The following is a 17840-nucleotide window of genomic DNA, read 5'->3' as shown; positions in this document are numbered from 1 at the left end:
TTGTAAATTAAAAAAACTTTAAATTTTTTATATTATTGTTAAATGGTTTCCAAATTAATATCTAATTAACTACCAAGTTTTTTTTTACCAAATTTAAAATAATTAAAACATTGATAGTTAATTGGATACAAAATTAGAAATCATTTAACAATAATATAAACTAATTTATAAAGCAAAATATTTTCTAATTTCTAAAATAATCTCTAATTTAGTAACAACTAATTATTTTTTTTTTCTAAAATTAATTTTTATTTAATAATTTTACTTATTTATTCATAAAATTTACCTCTTATAAACTTCCAACTCTAACATTTTTAAAAGTGTTAAGAGTGTTTTATCCTTATTTTACTATTGAAAAGAGTTACTTAGAAGACACCAAATAATAGATTAAATGTATGATACAAACTTTCATCAAAGTATGTTTTATTTTTTTATCAGTTTTTTCTGAAAAAGATAAATCTCTATTAATATAAAATTATAATAATATGTTTTACTTTATAATCAATTTTTTTAAGAATAAGTTAGAACTTCTTTAACTCTTCTTTGTTTTTTTTTTCTTTTACAATTATATTAAGAAACACACTTTTTTAAAAGTAAGTTTTTAAAAGTAAGGAAAATTATTTCAAACCATTTAGTTTGATTTTAGGAGGAAATATTAAAAAAAGGTAAACTAAACTCTAAGGTGGATACCTAAATATATGTAAAGAAAATTAAAATATAATTGATTGAATTAATGTAAACTATACTTTTTCGTTATGTTTAATTAATGTATTAGTTAAAGCGTAGTGTACAAACTATCATTTATTGTTCTCAATATCTTAAAATTTAATGTTAAAATAATAAAATAAACTTTACAAATAATGTAAAGACTAACCCAGAAGAAGGTAGGAAATAAATAATTAAGAAAATTATTATTATTTATAAATAATAAATTTTACTTATAATGAATAAATTTCTAGTTTGTGTGTATGTTTTTCTCTAATACGTTGATTATTGATGTTAAATTTCTTGTTAAATTTCGTCTATAACTCTAGAACAATAAAAAACAACACCTAAGAATTTCAAATTATTTTATTAGAATCGAAAAAGAGTAGTTTTCATTTTTAATCTTCAAATTTTTTTCATGATCCCTTAAATATTTAAATATTTTTTTTATCTTTATTGTACAATTTTGTTAATAAAAAAAAATACGTGACTTTTCTTAGAATTGTAGCGTAAATACTATTTGTAGTGTGAAACTGCTTTTTTAGAAAACATTATACTTTCACTTCTATATTTTTGTACCATAAAGATAAAAATGAAAGTTTAAAATATTACAAAGATTATAAATATTTACAACGATGATAGAAATAAAGATTCAATATAGGTATTGGAATTGAAAAAAAAAACATTATTCAATTTTAAGCAATATTTGATACCTCAAATTTTATACACGTTTTATAGTTGGGCTGTCTCAACTCTAATTTCAAAGAAAATAAAAGTTCCATTTAAGTGTATTTGAGTAAAATACTAAGTTTAAACTAGTTTTTTATACATTAAATTTAAACAAGTCTAATAAAAAAATGCTGTGGTCTTCTTTATATATTTAGGTGTCAAATTTTTATCAATTAATCAGTAAATAAATGAAATTATTCTGATTTAAATGCAGCAAAATCCTGTGCTGCAGTTATTTAATTAGAGCAATTAATAAACTGATATTTCCCATGTTTAAAATAAAAATAGAATCTCTAATTTATCTAGGCTTTTGTTCCATAATTTCTTAAATATAGTATGACTTCATAGTTAAAGAAAATAGAAGTAGTTTTTTCACTACATAGTTACAAACATAGATAAAAACTAATTCTGGCTTGTGTTAGGAATAATAGTTGACTGAATGATTAGAAAAATACTTTGATAAATGATTGTTATTATATTTCAAAGAATTGAAAAACACTTATTTTGTAAGACACTTCGAACCATGAGAGGTAATTTAGGAACAATGAAATTTTTAGGTAAAATAATAAGCTGCACATTTTTGTCAAGTAGCAAACTCTTACAGCTAATAATACACTGTTTAAATACAAGTGGATTTGTGCAAGCATTAAATGACTTTGGCAAGATGTATTCAAATTACAAGGTATGAATAATAAAGATGTTTGAAGTTATGTAAAAAATATAGGTAAAAATTTAAATTGTATTTAACTAAAATAATAATTGAAATTATATATCTAAGTTGAAATTACATGAACTAAAATAAATTCTTATATGTTATAGTAGGAAGATTTGAAATAATATATTTAAAGAAAATAAAAGAGGAGGAGATAGGAACAAAATAAAAAAGCAATTAAGATTAAAAAAACAATAAATAAAGGTGGAAGGTTCCTTGTTGAGTAGTAGTTAATATGGAGCAATAGCATTTTCAATCCCTACATTTCATTTTTACCTATCCAAACCAAATCATGTCTCAACTCTCACAGGTAACCGCCCCTCCCCTTCTCTAATGCTCTTCTCCCCACCACCCAGATTCGCCCTTTTCCCCTCTTTTTTTCACAACCATGAGTGTTCCTCCGCCGTCTACGGCGGCGATGTGGACGCCCTTCACGGCGGCCCAATGGCACGAGCTGGAGCACCAGGCCCTCATCTTCAAGTACCTCAAGGCGGGGCTCTCCGTTCCCCCTGACCTCCTTCTCCCCATTCGCAAGAGCCTCCAATTCATGGCACACCCATCTCGTGAGTAATCGCAGACAGTGACCTATTTTGCGTTTTGTGTCTCTTCTTTATGTGAAGTTTGAGTTTTTATGTTTTTTCTGCAGTTGGGGGGTACTACGGGAAGAAGATAGACCCTGAACCGGGTCGGTGCCGGAGAACCGATGGGAAGAAGTGGAGGTGTTCGAGGGATGCTCACCCTGACTCCAAGTACTGCGACCGCCATATGATACGACGTCGTTACCGTTCAAGAAAGCCTGTGGAATCTCAACCTCACTCTTCTTCTGCTTCTTCAAACCCTGTTGCTGCTTCTGCTTCATCTGCAACTGGTTCTGCTGCTTCCTCTGGAACTGCTTCTGCTGCTGCATCTGCTACAACACTCAACACCCTTCCCTTGCATACCAATGGAGCTCGGGAGGGTTTCACATTCACCCTTGGGAACAGCGCCACCTCTGCCACCCCCACCCTCCCGCACCTTCACATGGACCCCCTCACTCTTTCAGGTGACAATACCAAGAAAACTTACAGGTATGTATGCCCATTCGTCTCTCTCTGATTGAGCCCTTTGTGCGAGTTTTTGAATTGGTTACCTTTCTTTCTTCCTTTACCTTATTTAATTGTGTGTGAATGGCATCCAAAGGAGAGCGCCGTGTAATCCATGTACTCGACCGCATCAGGAGAAACAAGACTGTTGCTGATGTTGTAGTGTGAATAGGGTAGGGTATTGTGTGTGCGATGCTTGCTACATTTGTCTTTAGGGGCGTTTGACTTTCGGGATTGGCGTTTTACTTCATGGTAACAAGCAGTGTATTATTATGTTTTAGTTTTATACAGCAAACATGGTAGCGGTGATGTTAATGTGGTGGACCATTATGATCTGTGGGGTGAGATTCTGAGAGTGAGGTGTAAGTTATCTTTCTAGAGTTTTAGTTAGACTTGCATTCTATTGATCTTGATTTGTCTCTACTTTGAAAAGAACAGCGATGAGCTATCTTCATAAATTCATTTTGGCATTTTTCCCCAAATTTTTTGGCATGTTCAGTGAACACTTTGAAGCAAATTTCAACTTTGCCCCTTAGTTCTGATAAGCTATCAACTTTGTGATTTTTCCCCCCAAAGTTTCCGGCTGTGATCAGTGAATTTTCAACACTGATCCTTTGAAACCGCATGCAAGTTCTGATTAGCTATCTTCATTAATTCAACTGCGTTTTTTCTCCTAAATTTGGTTGTTTTGGGTAATTTTCCCCTTACCCCTCAGAAACAGCATATAAGTCTGCAGTGAATTTTGGGTTTGCATTTAATCAAGTGTTCCTGTTTATTTTTTAAAATTTGTGAAGTTCTTGATTTTCATGTGACCTTGATTGTCTTTTTTCTAGTTTTGTCTAGATGCTGAGATGGGGTTCGAGGTTTAGACATTCAAGTGTTTTGTTGAAATGTTTTCATACTTGAAACATATTGTAAGAAATGTAGGCCATTGTTTGTTTATCTTGCCTTGTCAGAATGAATGAAGTAGTATCAGGTTGTAATTTGATAAAATTGGAAATCAAGGATTTACCAATGATTGCATGTTAGCAAACTGAATTTGTAACTGTGCATTGATGTTTATGTTTGAAGCAGTTAATGCTATCGATAAATAAAAGGTAACTTTGTTTTGGTGGACCATGCATCCAAACAGAGATGGATAGTTGTCCCGTGACTTGGGATAGGGATTTTTTAAGGGAATATTGAATATTGCTATTTTCTCTAATTGTTTGGTGATGTGATTTTTCAACATCGGTGAGCGCTACTCGAATCTTCCATTTCCTTCTATGTCTTCTCCATCTTCTTCTGCTCCATGCATTCTTGTTTTCCTTCCCTACTACTTTGAGATACATTTCTAATAAAGCCTTGTGATAATTTACTATTTTGTGTGTGAATAGAAACTGATACTGATATTTGATACTGTTAATGACTAAGTCGTGCATGCTTTGAAGGTGACTTTTTTTATTTGTAAAGTAAAAAAGAAGAAAGTGTTATGAAAATTAGAGGGAAGATAACCATCAACCTCATCAAAGTACTTTTAGTCAATCATAAGGAACTGGTGTAACTTGGGGTCATTTGGATATTAACTTATTTTTATGACGATGGAATAAGGGAGCATCTAAATTGCATTATGAAGAGTGTGTAAGAACAGTTTTCTTATGGACAGTACCTAAATTATTCATCTCTATACTTCCATGTGCTGATGGTTGTTTTTGCATTTCACGGCTTCAGTGACCCCTGCCTGAGTTTCAGATCCATTTGTATAGATTTTGATAATTTTTTCTTCAATATTTCTAAATCTTTTGGTAATTTCCTGTTATGCGAACTTGAAATAAATGGAGCATCATGATGTTTACTAAACACTCCACAGGTTTGGACTGAACTCAGAAGCTGATGAGCACGTCTTACAGAAAGATCTGGGAAGTGTGAGGTATCAAGGTTATGACTTCACCTCAGACAGCATGTGGTCTCATATGTCTCCAATTCCATCAAATACTGTTTCGGAATCAAGAAGTGGTTCTACCATGCTGGGCAACTGCTTCCAACAGCAAACAATGCGAGATGCCGATCTGTTGAACCTGGAAACTGCAAGGACCAAAGACCTTATGTTTAGTAGCCAGTTAAGTTCAGCAGGGAGTTTGAAACAGGAATATCAGTCTCCTCAGTCTCTCTTCAGTGACTGGGACTGGAAGAAGGATTTAAGTTCCTCTGCGATTGAGTATAGACCCAACAAGGATTTCAACTGCAATCCAGATGTCAATGTTGATTAAAATGGTTCTTTACAAGGCTTGGAAGGAGTGTTTTTGTGTCTTGATGTGTCAGCATCCACCGAAGGAAACATTTGAATCAGGAACTGGTCCCCACCCTTTGTTTTTCCCTCAATCAATGAAAAATACAAGTCCTCAGGCAGTGATAAATTTTCATTCATAGCATTCAGACACCCGAGGAATCATGTTTTAATTTCTGTGCTGTTCTCTAATATATCTTAAATACTTAATACTTGAAGGAGTTATGCGTTCTTTACATGTAAACTTGTAATATTTGTGTTTTGGTTTCTCATTGACTCGTGTTTCCTAGCCCTATGTATGACTGTAGTCCAGCGATTGACAGATTATGCTATTTTCAGGCAAAAGAAAGCTTCCAATGATGTTTAATTATTGTATGAATGATTTTTAATGACCAACATTCTTCAGCATGAGATTTGGGAGGTGTGATGAATCATTTACATGGTTTAAAAGCAAGGTGGTATGGTATAAATGGGGACATTGGAATGAGTGTAGAGCTTTGGAAGTGATGAGCAACAGTGAAGAAGAGAGGGGCAAATAGTGCTTTGCATCGGAATTTAGATGCTAAAATAGCAGTGAAGTGGTGCTTTCATAGCTAAAGCCAACAGGGGTTTTAAATGAGATGTGCAGTGGTTGTTGGCATATTAATGTTTCATTTTGGAGTAGCAAATCGAGGTAGAGTTGGCCTTTCATAATGGCTTTTAACCCCATTCTCCTCAAAATTATTTTTTTGTACTTTTTTTTAATTCCATTTAATTGTGTTTCTCCTCTGGAAGCCAAACCAAACCACCTTGGTTGCCATTTCATTGTCAGCCATAAGAAAAAATATCCCTTTTTAGTTCAACAGCAAAATCCACATAAGTGCAGTGTTCTTCTATATATTAACCTCATTTCAAGAACTTCTATGTGCATTAATAGATTTTGCTAATCCACCTTTGGATCAGGTGTTTTCCACACTAAGTTTATTAGTGAAAAAGATACAGCCTCTATCAACATAAAGTTTTCAAATCAAGTTTATCAGTGTAAGAAATTTTGGTTCCACCTTAATCAGAGATTAAATTTGAAATAATATACAAGTGGATAACATTTAAGTGACATTAGAGCTTATCTTGTACTCAATCCAACTTGTAAGACTTACGAGACTCACAATTCATATCTGATTTAGATTTATGGTTTTTAAAATACTCTTTTGGAAATAGTTTTCAAAATTGAATAGATTTTGGATGATAAATTGTTTTTCCCCCCTCAAAATAGACCTATTTTTTTTTAAAAAGAATTACACAACTAAACCTTCTTAGACTTTATTTACACAATAGACCTCTTTTTAAAACAATTATCCACACTAATAATCAAAGATAAATTAGCCTTTTAGTATAAAACACCATCATATCTCTTCTCATTCTATAAGTTTTTTCTCTCTATTGTGTGTCTCACTCCCAAATGATTTTTTGATTTATTGGTTTGAATTTAAAAATTAACTTTTAAAAAAAATAAAATAGTAAATTTTAAATTAAAATTGTGAAACTAAAAATTGATTTTATTGTTTTGAAACTTCTCAACTTTAAACCGATAATTATTCCAAATAAGGTCTAATTTATCTTGTTAGCCTTTGTAACTTGATAATAAACTAATTCTTTTTAACCTACTCTGACAAGATCTGAAGCCCAAACCATGACAATCGATCTCAAATAAAAATAATGTATTTTTTTAAAAGTGACTTATTTCAAAATTAGAGTAGTTTAGGAAAAAAATAACTGAAAGAAATAGGTTGGAAATGCAGGATATAAATATAATTTCTAAAAAAAATTTCATTAAGCAATGAAGATTTAAATTTATATCATAAAACTTGATTGACTTGGATGTGTTTTTAATTCTGAAAAGGTTGACATTTTTTTGTTATAGTTTTTAATTAACTACTGTTTCTTTAGTCTTTAAAAATTGATGTAAATCCTGTGTTACAGTCTTTGTCAAAGTGTGTTTGCAACAAATGAAAATTTCACATTTGAAGTGTTTTTTTTCTTTTCAGAAAAAGTTTTTCTACCAGAATAAAAGAACAAAATTCTGAGAATCAAAGAACTATACAGAATTGCAAAGTCTCTTTCTCCAGGCAAAACCAAAAGACAAGATTAATAACCACATTGCATATGTTTAACAAAGTGTAAGCTGTGCCTATAACTGATATAATAGTTTCATTGGCATCAAAACTAAGATCACAATCATATTTTTCTTCAGAGGAGCCATTGTGCCAACACAATTCTCTCACAAACATGTTCGCAAGAAACGCACGTGCGCCAGGTCACTGTTCTTTTCCCCATTTTTCTTCAATCATGCACTTATCACATCCACAGGTGAAACCATAATCCTCCTTCCAATCCTGAAATAGCTGATGCAAATCTCTTTCCCATCAGAAACATCCTCAATCAACCTAACAGCCATGTCAGTGCTGTGTTCATCATCACCAGTGTCCACATAATCAAACCTGCAGACGTTGGAAAGACAGTCATGTTGAAGAACGTGACTTTGGGAAGACAGACATGCTTTCAAGGACTGTGCTGCAAGAAGACCTCATTATTTTTCAAGTATCTGTTCCATCCTCAAGAGGGAAATTGAAGAAGCCATGAAAATGATTCAAAGAAAGTAATGAAAAAAACACAGAAACCTACATTGATGATGATGATGATAAAGTTGCAGTTATCAGCAAACTTAACCTGAACTGAAAGAATAATTATACATTCACAGAACAATTAAATTTGAAATATAAATTAAAATATATTCATACATGTTGGATGAATTTGGGATGATTTGGATTTAATTTTCTAAAACATGAAAACTCTTAAGAGGTACTTTAAAAAAAGGATGAATATTAATTATCTTAAAAACTATTTAATTAATTATATAAAATGTACTTCTATATTAATTTTTGACAATTATTTTCATTCACACATATTAAAAATATTATTATTTTTCTTTTTTTTGGTTATTTTTCTTTAAACACTCGTGCACAAAACCCCAAGTACAATAATTGCATGTTGGTGAAGCTCTGCACTCATACATGCAAGACGATATATGTTCACGTGGTGAATCACACACTTCGAGATGATCATAAGGAGACTTTGTAAGATATGGTTATGTTCAAGTTTTTTTTTTTTAATTTTGGTACTTCCATCATAGTTTAATCCTTAAGATTAAGAATTGATAAAAACATCTAATTCATTACTCACTGAAAAAGAAAAATCCAATTATGGAAAAATTAAAAAAATGTTGACTAATGTTCCAAAATTCTTATTAATTAACATATGATAAAGTTTATTAGGAAGCCTTTAAATTGAATTTCTCTCTCTCACCAAATCGGCAATCAATTACATGGTTCTATTTAGGTCAACTCATCCTCCACTTTTATAATTTCAACATGTACTGTAAATTTTAAATTTCCAAATTTATTCTTTGGTTCGGAGGTTCATTTTAATTGTGTGATACGTATATGTTTTTAATTATATAATCTCAAAAAACATCCATATTTTTTTATTCTGAAATATATAATTAAAAAAACATAAATTATATTTTAGATTGTACTAAAGCAAATACAAATTTGCGTGTAATTTGAAAAAAAATATTATGAAATGTATAATTTAGAAAACAATTTTATATTTTAAATATAGTATGAAATATTTCAGTTGTATATTTTTGAATAAAAAATATATTTTAGATTATGTATTGTTAAATATACTGTATTTTAAATTATAAATTATGAAATATAAAATAGATATACAATCTAGACTGTATAATTGGTCATGTATTATTAAATTTTAAATGTGTTTCATAATGTATAATAAAATATATATTAATATATTTTAATTATATAATATCGAATATATTAATATATTAATATATTTTGAATTGTAGAATTTAAAATATTTAAAATATTTCAGATTTTATAAATACAAAATGTAGAATCCATAATATATTCTATAAATCTAAAAGAGTTTTTGTCTTTTCATTACTACATGGGGTTGCACCTTCAAACTATGGTGGTGCATAATACAATCCTTCCTTCCATTTGTTAAAGCCATGTGTTTCCTCGGTTTACCTTTGCTGGGAAATTTATTTTTGCACCCCTATAATTTCTTTCTACACTTTGTAAATATGAAAACTTTCACTTTGTCTTTGGTTTATGAAAAAATATTTCTAAATTATACAATATAAAACTTATTTTTTCATCAAAATATATTTCAAATTGTATAATTTAAAATTCACCGTTCATATTCTATAAATTTAGAATCTTCCAAAAATACACAATTTGAAATTTTTTTTTATAATTTTTTTTTTATGAATTACACAAGTAAATTCATAATTGCATAAATAAGGATGACACAATGATGACAAGGGGAGGGGGAGGTGGTGTCAAGAGACAGTTTGATATTTTAATCACCTTATTGGGGCTGTACATGGAGACTATAGGGTGCAAAAAGAAATAACGGTTGATTTAATGAAGTCCCATATTGGAAAAGACTTTTTTTTTTCTTTCATATGACCAACATTTATAAACTACCTACTTGAAAACTACTGAAGTATTTCCTTAGCCTCCATGAGATATGTAAAAGTTCTTCTTTGTTTCCTGGAGGTCAACATATCACATTACATTGTAATGAAAATTCTTTTTATTCTTAATAATAATTTTCATGATTATGCAAAAAAAATTGATTTTTGAATTGTCTAATTTGGAAGACACTCTCAAATAACACAATATGAATTTTTTCATATGCAAAATTCATATAAAAAATGATTTTTGAATGGAGCAATCCAAAAAAACATTTTCATAAAAAAAGATACTTTTAGATTAAGCAATCTAAAAAAAATTATGAAAAAAAAATCACTTCAAAAAATTGTGTAATTCAAAAATAAAAAGTACATGTGAAATTACACCATATAAAAACTTCTTTTTATATAAAAATGTCTTTGAGATTATACAATCTCAAAGATACTCTAACTCTCTAAAATTACAAAATCTTAAAAAAGAATTTAAAAGACAAAAGTATAAATTTGATGTGTTGAGAAAAAAATCCCAAACTACTATCTTGGCCCTGGACTGTCCCAGATGGAGTAAGGCCCAATTCCACGGCTGAAGACAAGAAGATGCAGATTGCTGCATATCCAAAACCAAAAGGAAGCAAATGTTGGAAGTGTGAGATTTCCTACACAACAAAACCTTATCCTTAAGAAACTCTCCTCAATTATCACTCCTATGATGTCTTCACCCTTCAAATAAAATCCTAATTCACTCATTTTTCTGTGTTCCCATCTTCTACTCAAAACATGTTTCACACCCCACCCTAGTTACTAATCTGGAGTCAATTTTCCCCTCAGACACAGCATAATGGTTGCAACTGCTGCAACATTCTTCAATTCACAATTTCTTCACACGGTTCTAAACTCTTCTCCACTTTTATTTATTTATTCTATAAGACAATTATGATCTGATGAACTCTACAAAACATTCAATCCACTCTTCACATTCATCCATTTGAAAAAAAATTGCTTCCAGTTTTTATTTTTGCCAATTTAACCTAGTTTTTTGCAATTGGGTTTTCTTCCTGCTTAACTTTCAATATAGGAGTAACAAAATATTAATCCTGACTTAGAATACTACTGCACAAGACATTAGGATTGAAATTCTGCTTCATGTGATTCTGGTCGCTTGAGAATTAATTAATTAGCTTAGTGTAGTGTTCAAATTTTCTGTTGGTAACATTAGAATTAACTATAATGTTGTGTAGTCTTGTGTCTGTGATTCTGATTGCTAAATTGTGTAATGTAGCATGGTAGGATTAATACATGGAGACTCAACAGGAATAGCTATTTCAGTGGAAATGTGAAGTTTGAGTTCCCTATTCACAGATCAGAATTTCCTCATCAGGTTCATTTGTCACACATTGCCCCTATATGTGCAACTTTTAAGGAGCCCAAGGGGTTTGGACCTTCAAAAAAGAAAAAGAAGAAGAGCAAGAAGATCAAAAGGGACTATGTAGAAGATGGTGATGATGATGAAGAAGAAGAAGAAGAAGAAGAAGAAGAACCAGACAGGGGAGTTATTCCTGAGGTAGTGACCAACAGGATGATGAACAGGGTGGCAGTGTCAGTGGGGATTCCACTAAGTATTGGGCTTTTGTTTTTCCCATTTTTCTACTATCTTAAGGTTGGGTTGAAGATTGATGTGCCCACTTGGGTGCCCTTCATTGTGTCCTTCTTTTTCTTTGGGTCTGCATTGTTGGGAGTGAGTTATGGGATTGTGTCCTCCAGTTGGGACCCACTAAGGGATGGTTCCTTTTGGGGTTGGACTGAGGCTCAAAAGAATTGGCCTGTTTTTTGGCAGTCCCTTAGAGGTGGATCTAGGAAGAATTAGCCCATTCTTTTGCTCTTGAATGTTTTTCATTTTTGTTGGTGCTTCAATGTAGTTTGATGTGGATTATAAAAAATATCTATAATCCTCTTCTCTATTGTTTGGTGATAATAGTGAAAATTAGAATATAATCTTAGGTTATTTATATAATAAAAGAAAAAGGTTTTTATATTAAATAATGTTAAAATACAATAAATAATGTTAATCTCCCTTTATATGTAAGTTATTGAAGAAAAATTGTTTCTTTTGGGAGATCAAAACCCAATTCAAAATTAATTACTTTAAAAAATAATTTTAACTTAAAACATCTAATTAAACATAAAATTTATTTTATATAAATTAATTATTCAAAATGATTTTTTTCACAACCAATTCAAACTCAATGTCATCCATATGCGGAAAAGAATGAGCTTATTTTCACTCCCTCTCATTTTTTTAGACATTACATTGGCTTGATATGTAGTGTAATTTTTTTCCTCTTAAATTGAGTTTATAAATTTTGTTCATAGTAATTTCTTGAGAAAAATGCTAATTGACCTTCATACCGTGCAAGTCTCCACCTCGTATTGGCGTAAGAGTTGAAGTATTACCATATTGAGTTAAATGCATTTTTAATCTCTGAATTTGAGTATATGTGTGATTTTGATTCCCTACCAAGTGATTGCTCTCATGTTTAGTACTGATAGTTTCTCCATGATTAAAATTGTGAGTATTACTTTAAGTTCTATATAAAACTTCTCAGAAATGTAGCATGTGTAATCTATCACTGATTTGTATAGATTAGAGAATGAAAGCACATACACTAATTGGTTGGTTTGAAATTGTTTCAGTTTAACAGAGTTTGAATTTTGAATATACAATTATTTTAAATATTTGAAGAAATTCTACTCAGTTTAAACAGATAGGGGTGATCATAGTCAAACAATGTGCTTACAGATTATTAACTATAATTGAAAACCTAAAACAGAACAATAACAGTAACCATACTCTTTTCTCTGTCTCAAACACGTAAAAGTGATATTATAAATCAATCGTGAGATGCAGGTGAAATTCCCAGAAGGGTCCAAATTTCAAGAGAGGCTGCATAGTGTCACACCTTGCAAGATCTGACAGTGTACATTGCCACAACTAAAATCGTGCCTTATTCTATCAGTTATAAGATATGTTGCACAATTTATATATGAGATTTATACACGAACAAGCAATAACTAAGTTGATCCGTTGAGCTATTACTGTACATAGTCAAAGCCATATCTTTTAGTCAATTGTTTCTAAAAACTTTGGGGTATCTGTAGTGAAGCATGTTCAGTATTTTAATCAATGAAATGGAAATAAAAGTTTGCTTTACTGTATCATCAGTTGGAACTTATTCAAGTGATTGATGACCAATCAGTGCATGGTGTAGTGGAAAACACGTGCAATTCTACACCTGAACTTACATTGACTCATCATGTCTTTATGTTGCACAGGCAGGTGAAGTAATGTGTCCTTTTCCTCCACAGTAAAGTAGGCCACACAAGAGTGCAAATACAAAATAAATATTCAGAACTCAGCACTTCCCTTTGGCAAATCAATCAAATTGCTGTAACTTATGAATTTGCTGCAACTCCGTTTCTTTTCTATAAAGGGTTTGGGGTACATGGACAGTTTTAAATCTTGTCTCTGTAAAGAGGACCAAAATGAAAAAAGAAAGTGGTTTATTGAACGTTTTCCTCTTTGTTCAGAAGAGAATAGTTTGGGTTCATATTTTTATCTTTTTCTGTAATCCTTTTTTTTTCTTTTCTAATTTTTCAGCCTTTACAGATAATCTTATCCTCTCATTATGCAGAATCAAAACAAGCTGAATATTCAGATTACTCTTATTTAATTTAATTTCCTTCCCTCCCCCACCAAACAAATCAACAAATGTAGTTGTGCTCTCCATCTAATCAAACCTTTTTTTCCTTTCTTTCCCTCTCAAATCATCAAAAATCGAATCATGCAATAGGCCAATATCTTATTCTCCTTTTATAAATCAATCTACATACTTCTAATGATATTAAAACCTATCACATCTTAATTGGACTCTTTATTCCTTAATCATTACAAGGTTCCTTTAAGAATAAGCAAATCCTTACAATTTGGCCCTTGCATGCTTTCGATGTACTTTGTAAGAGGCCATATAGATAAGACTACACATAAGACCTAGGAATCCACATTTTGGCAAAACCCCAAGATTCCTTGGTTTGAATTTGCAACATGCATGAAATTGAGTTAGAAACAAGTTGCATACTCAAGCTACTTGAGCATGTACATGTATAAGTATGACGTACGGATAGGTTTAAAGTTTCAATAAACAGTATATTTGCACGAGACAGCGCACTCGTGTCTCTTCTTTTAACAGATGGTAAGTAATGTTTTTAATCTGAAACAAGAAATCAAAAGAATCATATAAAAACCAAAGTAATCAGAACCAAACTTTGGAAATGGGGAAAGAAAGACTTGGGGATTGAGATTATGTATGGATTTTGCTTTGAGGGAGGGACTGCCGAATGAAGAGCTTTATGATCGCTTTTTATAGTACAACAATATATATCTACTACTACCTGTTCTTGCTCACTAGAAAAAACAGAACATTCCTAACGTTAAAAAGTGGCATAATCTACACCATGTTTTCATGTCTTCTCAACCTTTCATGGGATTTTTGAACATGACTTTTGACAAGCTTGATGAAACGTATAGATTCTAAGGCTTTCAACATTACAGAATTTGGATCCATACATTAGACTTGTATTTCTCCAATGCACACACGGAGTTTGTAATAGCAAGTGCAAGATGTGACAGTTTTGATATATAAAGCTAGTTTATCATGGATTTGATCCTCAAATTTGTTTGTACCTATATAAAATATATGATGTAAGTTCCTTAAATGACTAGAGAATTACCAATCCTTGACGTTAGAAACAAAAGGGTATATCATATTAAAAATAAAGACCCTCCTCAAAGTGACAGAAAACAAAAAAAAAAGATAAAACTAAGATTTGGTTTGTTCTGCCTGCAAATAAGTAACAGAAAACAATTGTATTTTGTAAGTTAACAATTGTGTTTTCTCTTTAAACATACAAGATAAAGAGAGGTGAACAAAATAACAAAGAGGTAATTAAAGTGTCGGATATATTTGAATTGAATTCTGTTGAAAATCAGAGCAATGTATGTATATGAATGAGGGAGGGAGGGAAGGAATGGCTTTGAAGCTTGACTATGCTTTCTTCACTAACAAGATCCGGTAAAAACTTCTTTAGCAAAAGCATGGCCCCGCAGATGGTGACACATGGAATAACCTCTCTCAGGCTCAGAAAGAGAAGACACTAAGCAACAAAAGAAATATTGTGGCATGCTGACACATGCAGAGAAATACAAAAAGAGAATGTGTAGTAGTTTTATATTGTGCTGTAGTTTGGTTCTCCATCAATTCCAACCATCCTTTGCTTAAAGAGAGAGTTAGCCCTAGGAATAAAGCAAAGGACAAAAACAAAATAAGTGATGGGTTAAGTCAAGGGTAAAGCACATTATCACTTGCCTATAGTGCAAACTTTGCAGCCATGCTCACAACCTATAATGGCCAGTTGCACACTCTCCTGGCCAAGGCCAAAAAGTCACATTAGTCACTGGTATAGCCGGTAGCAAGTGCTGTTCTTTCTGGTTGCCGTACAAATCACTCTATGCTCTGGGGAGAAGTGGTTTGGGTTGCACACTCTCTGACTATGCCCTGCTAGTTAGTCATGGAAAGGAGGCAAAATAGCAAAAGCAAAACAGCACAGTTGATGATGGACCAAGTAAAATAAAGATTCTTAATAAATAAGTATTATAACATATTTTATTTTTTATAGCTCTTTTTTTTTTACTTTTAGATACACATAAATATAAAATATCATCTTTGAAAAGGGGTTTGTGTGATCATTGAAATATCATTAAAAAATTATTTTTTTATGATGTTAAAATCGTGTAAGAGAAAACTAGAACCTTTTTAATCATAAGTCTATGACAGTCATTCCCTCCAACTTCTTCTAAGGCTGATACTGATATGACTATAAGATGGACATACCAGAGAGACTAAACATCTATCTGGTTTAGTTGAAAATAAAAGGAAAAAATTTGGAAGAAAATAAAAGTAAAAAACTTATATGAATCCCACGTTAAAAGTGTTTCTTTCTGAACTGAAAAGAAAAGTGAAGAATAAAGCTTGTAAAAATATGGAAGACACATATACTTTTGCTTATATTACGATCTTGAGTATTTATGCAGTTTCATATTCATATATAGTTTTTTATATCAGCAATCCAATAAGAGAAAAAATCATTTTCTTTTCTAACCAAACATTTCACAAGCAATTAAGGGACTTCGGTTTCAATCTTTGTGTTGTGTGTTGTGGAAGCATATTGAAAATCTTGCTTCAATAGCAATTCCAATTTTGATTTTGATTCTCTCACTGAGACATGTTGAATTGGAGCAGTGGCACTTAAACTCTTGCAAACTGATTGGACCAAACGATTCTGTAACCTACCCCTCTCTCCATCATCAATCTCATCTTAACCTTTTCTTTTTAGTTTATAAGGTGAGAATTCCTTTTATCATTGTTTGTTTCTACACACACTTTTGAGTTTAGTGTGTTTCTAACATGTTAAACAACCCTTTTAAAAGATTTATAATATGCACTGATATAATCACTTTACAAAAGTAATTTATAGCCAATTAAAGTTAAGTTGAGTTTTAGCCATATTCATGATCTCCATTAGTTTAGTTGTAGAATCGGAAGTGACATTCAGTGGCAAAAAAAAGCAGAGTTAGGTACGATTCTAGTTCAGTATATGAGCAGACAGAATAGGGAAATGTCGTATTTGGAGCAGAGAGTATTTTCCAACAGTGCTCCAACTTTTGTCCCTTTTAAGATGCCTTTTTTTTTTTCTTTCTTTTTCTATCTGTTTTAAGTTTTATGTCAAATTTTATTCACCATGTTTTTTTATTAGTCCCCTATTTGAATGTAATTAGATTTATGTTAAAACATGTATGCTTCTTAAAGCACAATAATTATTTTAATACCAAAACAAATTAGAGTTAACTTTTATGTTAAAAGCACCCACTTTTGTTGGTTCCAATAAAGAAAAAATTTATAAAATGCATATGCTTAGTTATCTAAAAATTATTATTAGTTATTGCTTGATGGTAGCCGTTTTAAGAAAAAATAATTTAAATTTTGAAACCATTTTAATAATTTGATTTCTATGTATAATTATTGTAAATTTTTCAGTAAAAGTTGTTAATAATTGTTAACTACTATTTCAAAATCCCATGCGTGTGTTTTGATGTTGATGGTTTTTAATTTACTTTAGTAGCTTTAAAAATACTGTAAACGTTACTCAAAACTACACTTGTGTGCATAGCTTATAACATTATTAACTAATTTTGGTTGCCATAACTTCACTTCATTAAAATTCATAAGATCTTATTCAGACTAGAAATGAAAAATTAAATAATTTTTATTATTAGAAAATTATTAAATAAAAACTAATTTTAAAAATAAAAAATAATTAGTCATTATATTAACTAAATTATATTAAAAATCAAAAAATTATTAATATATAAAATAGTTGTATTATTAATAAATTAATAAATAATTTTAAATTAATATCTAATTAATTCTCAAAGTTTTATCTACCAATTTTATTCTCTTAAATATTAATAATTTTTTTTAGTCTTTAAAATAGTATTTAATTTAATTAATATAATGATTAATTATTATTATTTCTATAAAATTACTTTCTATTTAATATTTTTCGTAGTATTTTAAAAATACATATTCTTTATTTTTAAATGATTTTAAAATAAATTTAGCCTAGTGTTATATAACCTTGCATGTAAAGTGGTAATTTGTATGATTTTATTTTTGATCTATAATGGGTTGAGTAAACCAA

General features: G+C 30.6%; 2 protein-coding genes across 2 annotated transcripts; both read left to right on the top strand.

The window, feature by feature from the left end:
• The first annotated feature begins 2364 nt into the window (after positions 1–2364).
• Positions 2365–5861, top strand: LOC137811178 (growth-regulating factor 4-like). The gene is made up of 3 exons (XM_068612811.1): positions 2365–2709; positions 2793–3213; positions 5078–5861. Exons 1-3 carry the CDS (start codon positions 2535–2537, stop codon positions 5475–5477), a joined length of 996 nt encoding a protein of 331 aa, XP_068468912.1. The 5' UTR covers positions 2365–2534; the 3' UTR covers positions 5478–5861.
• Positions 5862–10632: 4771 nt separating this feature from the next.
• On the top strand, positions 10633–11986 carry LOC137811174 (protein PAM68, chloroplastic). Its single transcript, XM_068612801.1, has 2 exons — positions 10633–10914; positions 11308–11986. The coding sequence occupies exons 1-2, from the start codon at positions 10867–10869 to the stop codon at positions 11890–11892; spliced, it is 633 nt and encodes a 210-aa protein (XP_068468902.1). The 5' UTR covers positions 10633–10866; the 3' UTR covers positions 11893–11986.
• The last annotated feature ends 5854 nt before the right edge of the window (positions 11987–17840 follow it).

The sequence above is a fragment of the Phaseolus vulgaris genome, chromosome 2, assembly GCF_000499845.2.
Source record: "Phaseolus vulgaris cultivar G19833 chromosome 2, P. vulgaris v2.0, whole genome shotgun sequence".
Taxonomy (NCBI): domain Eukaryota; kingdom Viridiplantae; phylum Streptophyta; class Magnoliopsida; order Fabales; family Fabaceae; genus Phaseolus; species Phaseolus vulgaris.
The sequence above is the reverse complement of the archived record's forward strand: the minus strand, read 5'-3'. Positions and strand labels throughout refer to the sequence as shown.

Excerpts from the sequence above, each read along its gene's own strand:
- LOC137811178 (XM_068612811.1), top strand. The coding sequence starts at position 2,535 with ATGAGTGTTCCTCCGCCGTCTACGGCGGCGATGTGGACGCCCTTCACG. Across the intron at positions 2,710-2,792 it reads ATTCATGGCACACCCATCTC|TTGGGGGGTACTACGGGAAG; the intron begins GTGAGTAATCGC and ends TTTTTTCTGCAG. Across the intron at positions 3,214-5,077 it reads AATACCAAGAAAACTTACAG|GTTTGGACTGAACTCAGAAG; the intron begins GTATGTATGCCC and ends AACACTCCACAG.
- LOC137811174 (XM_068612801.1), top strand. The coding sequence starts at position 10,867 with ATGGTTGCAACTGCTGCAACATTCTTCAATTCACAATTTCTTCACACG. Across the intron at positions 10,915-11,307 it reads ATTCACAATTTCTTCACACG|CATGGTAGGATTAATACATG; the intron begins GTTCTAAACTCT and ends TGTGTAATGTAG.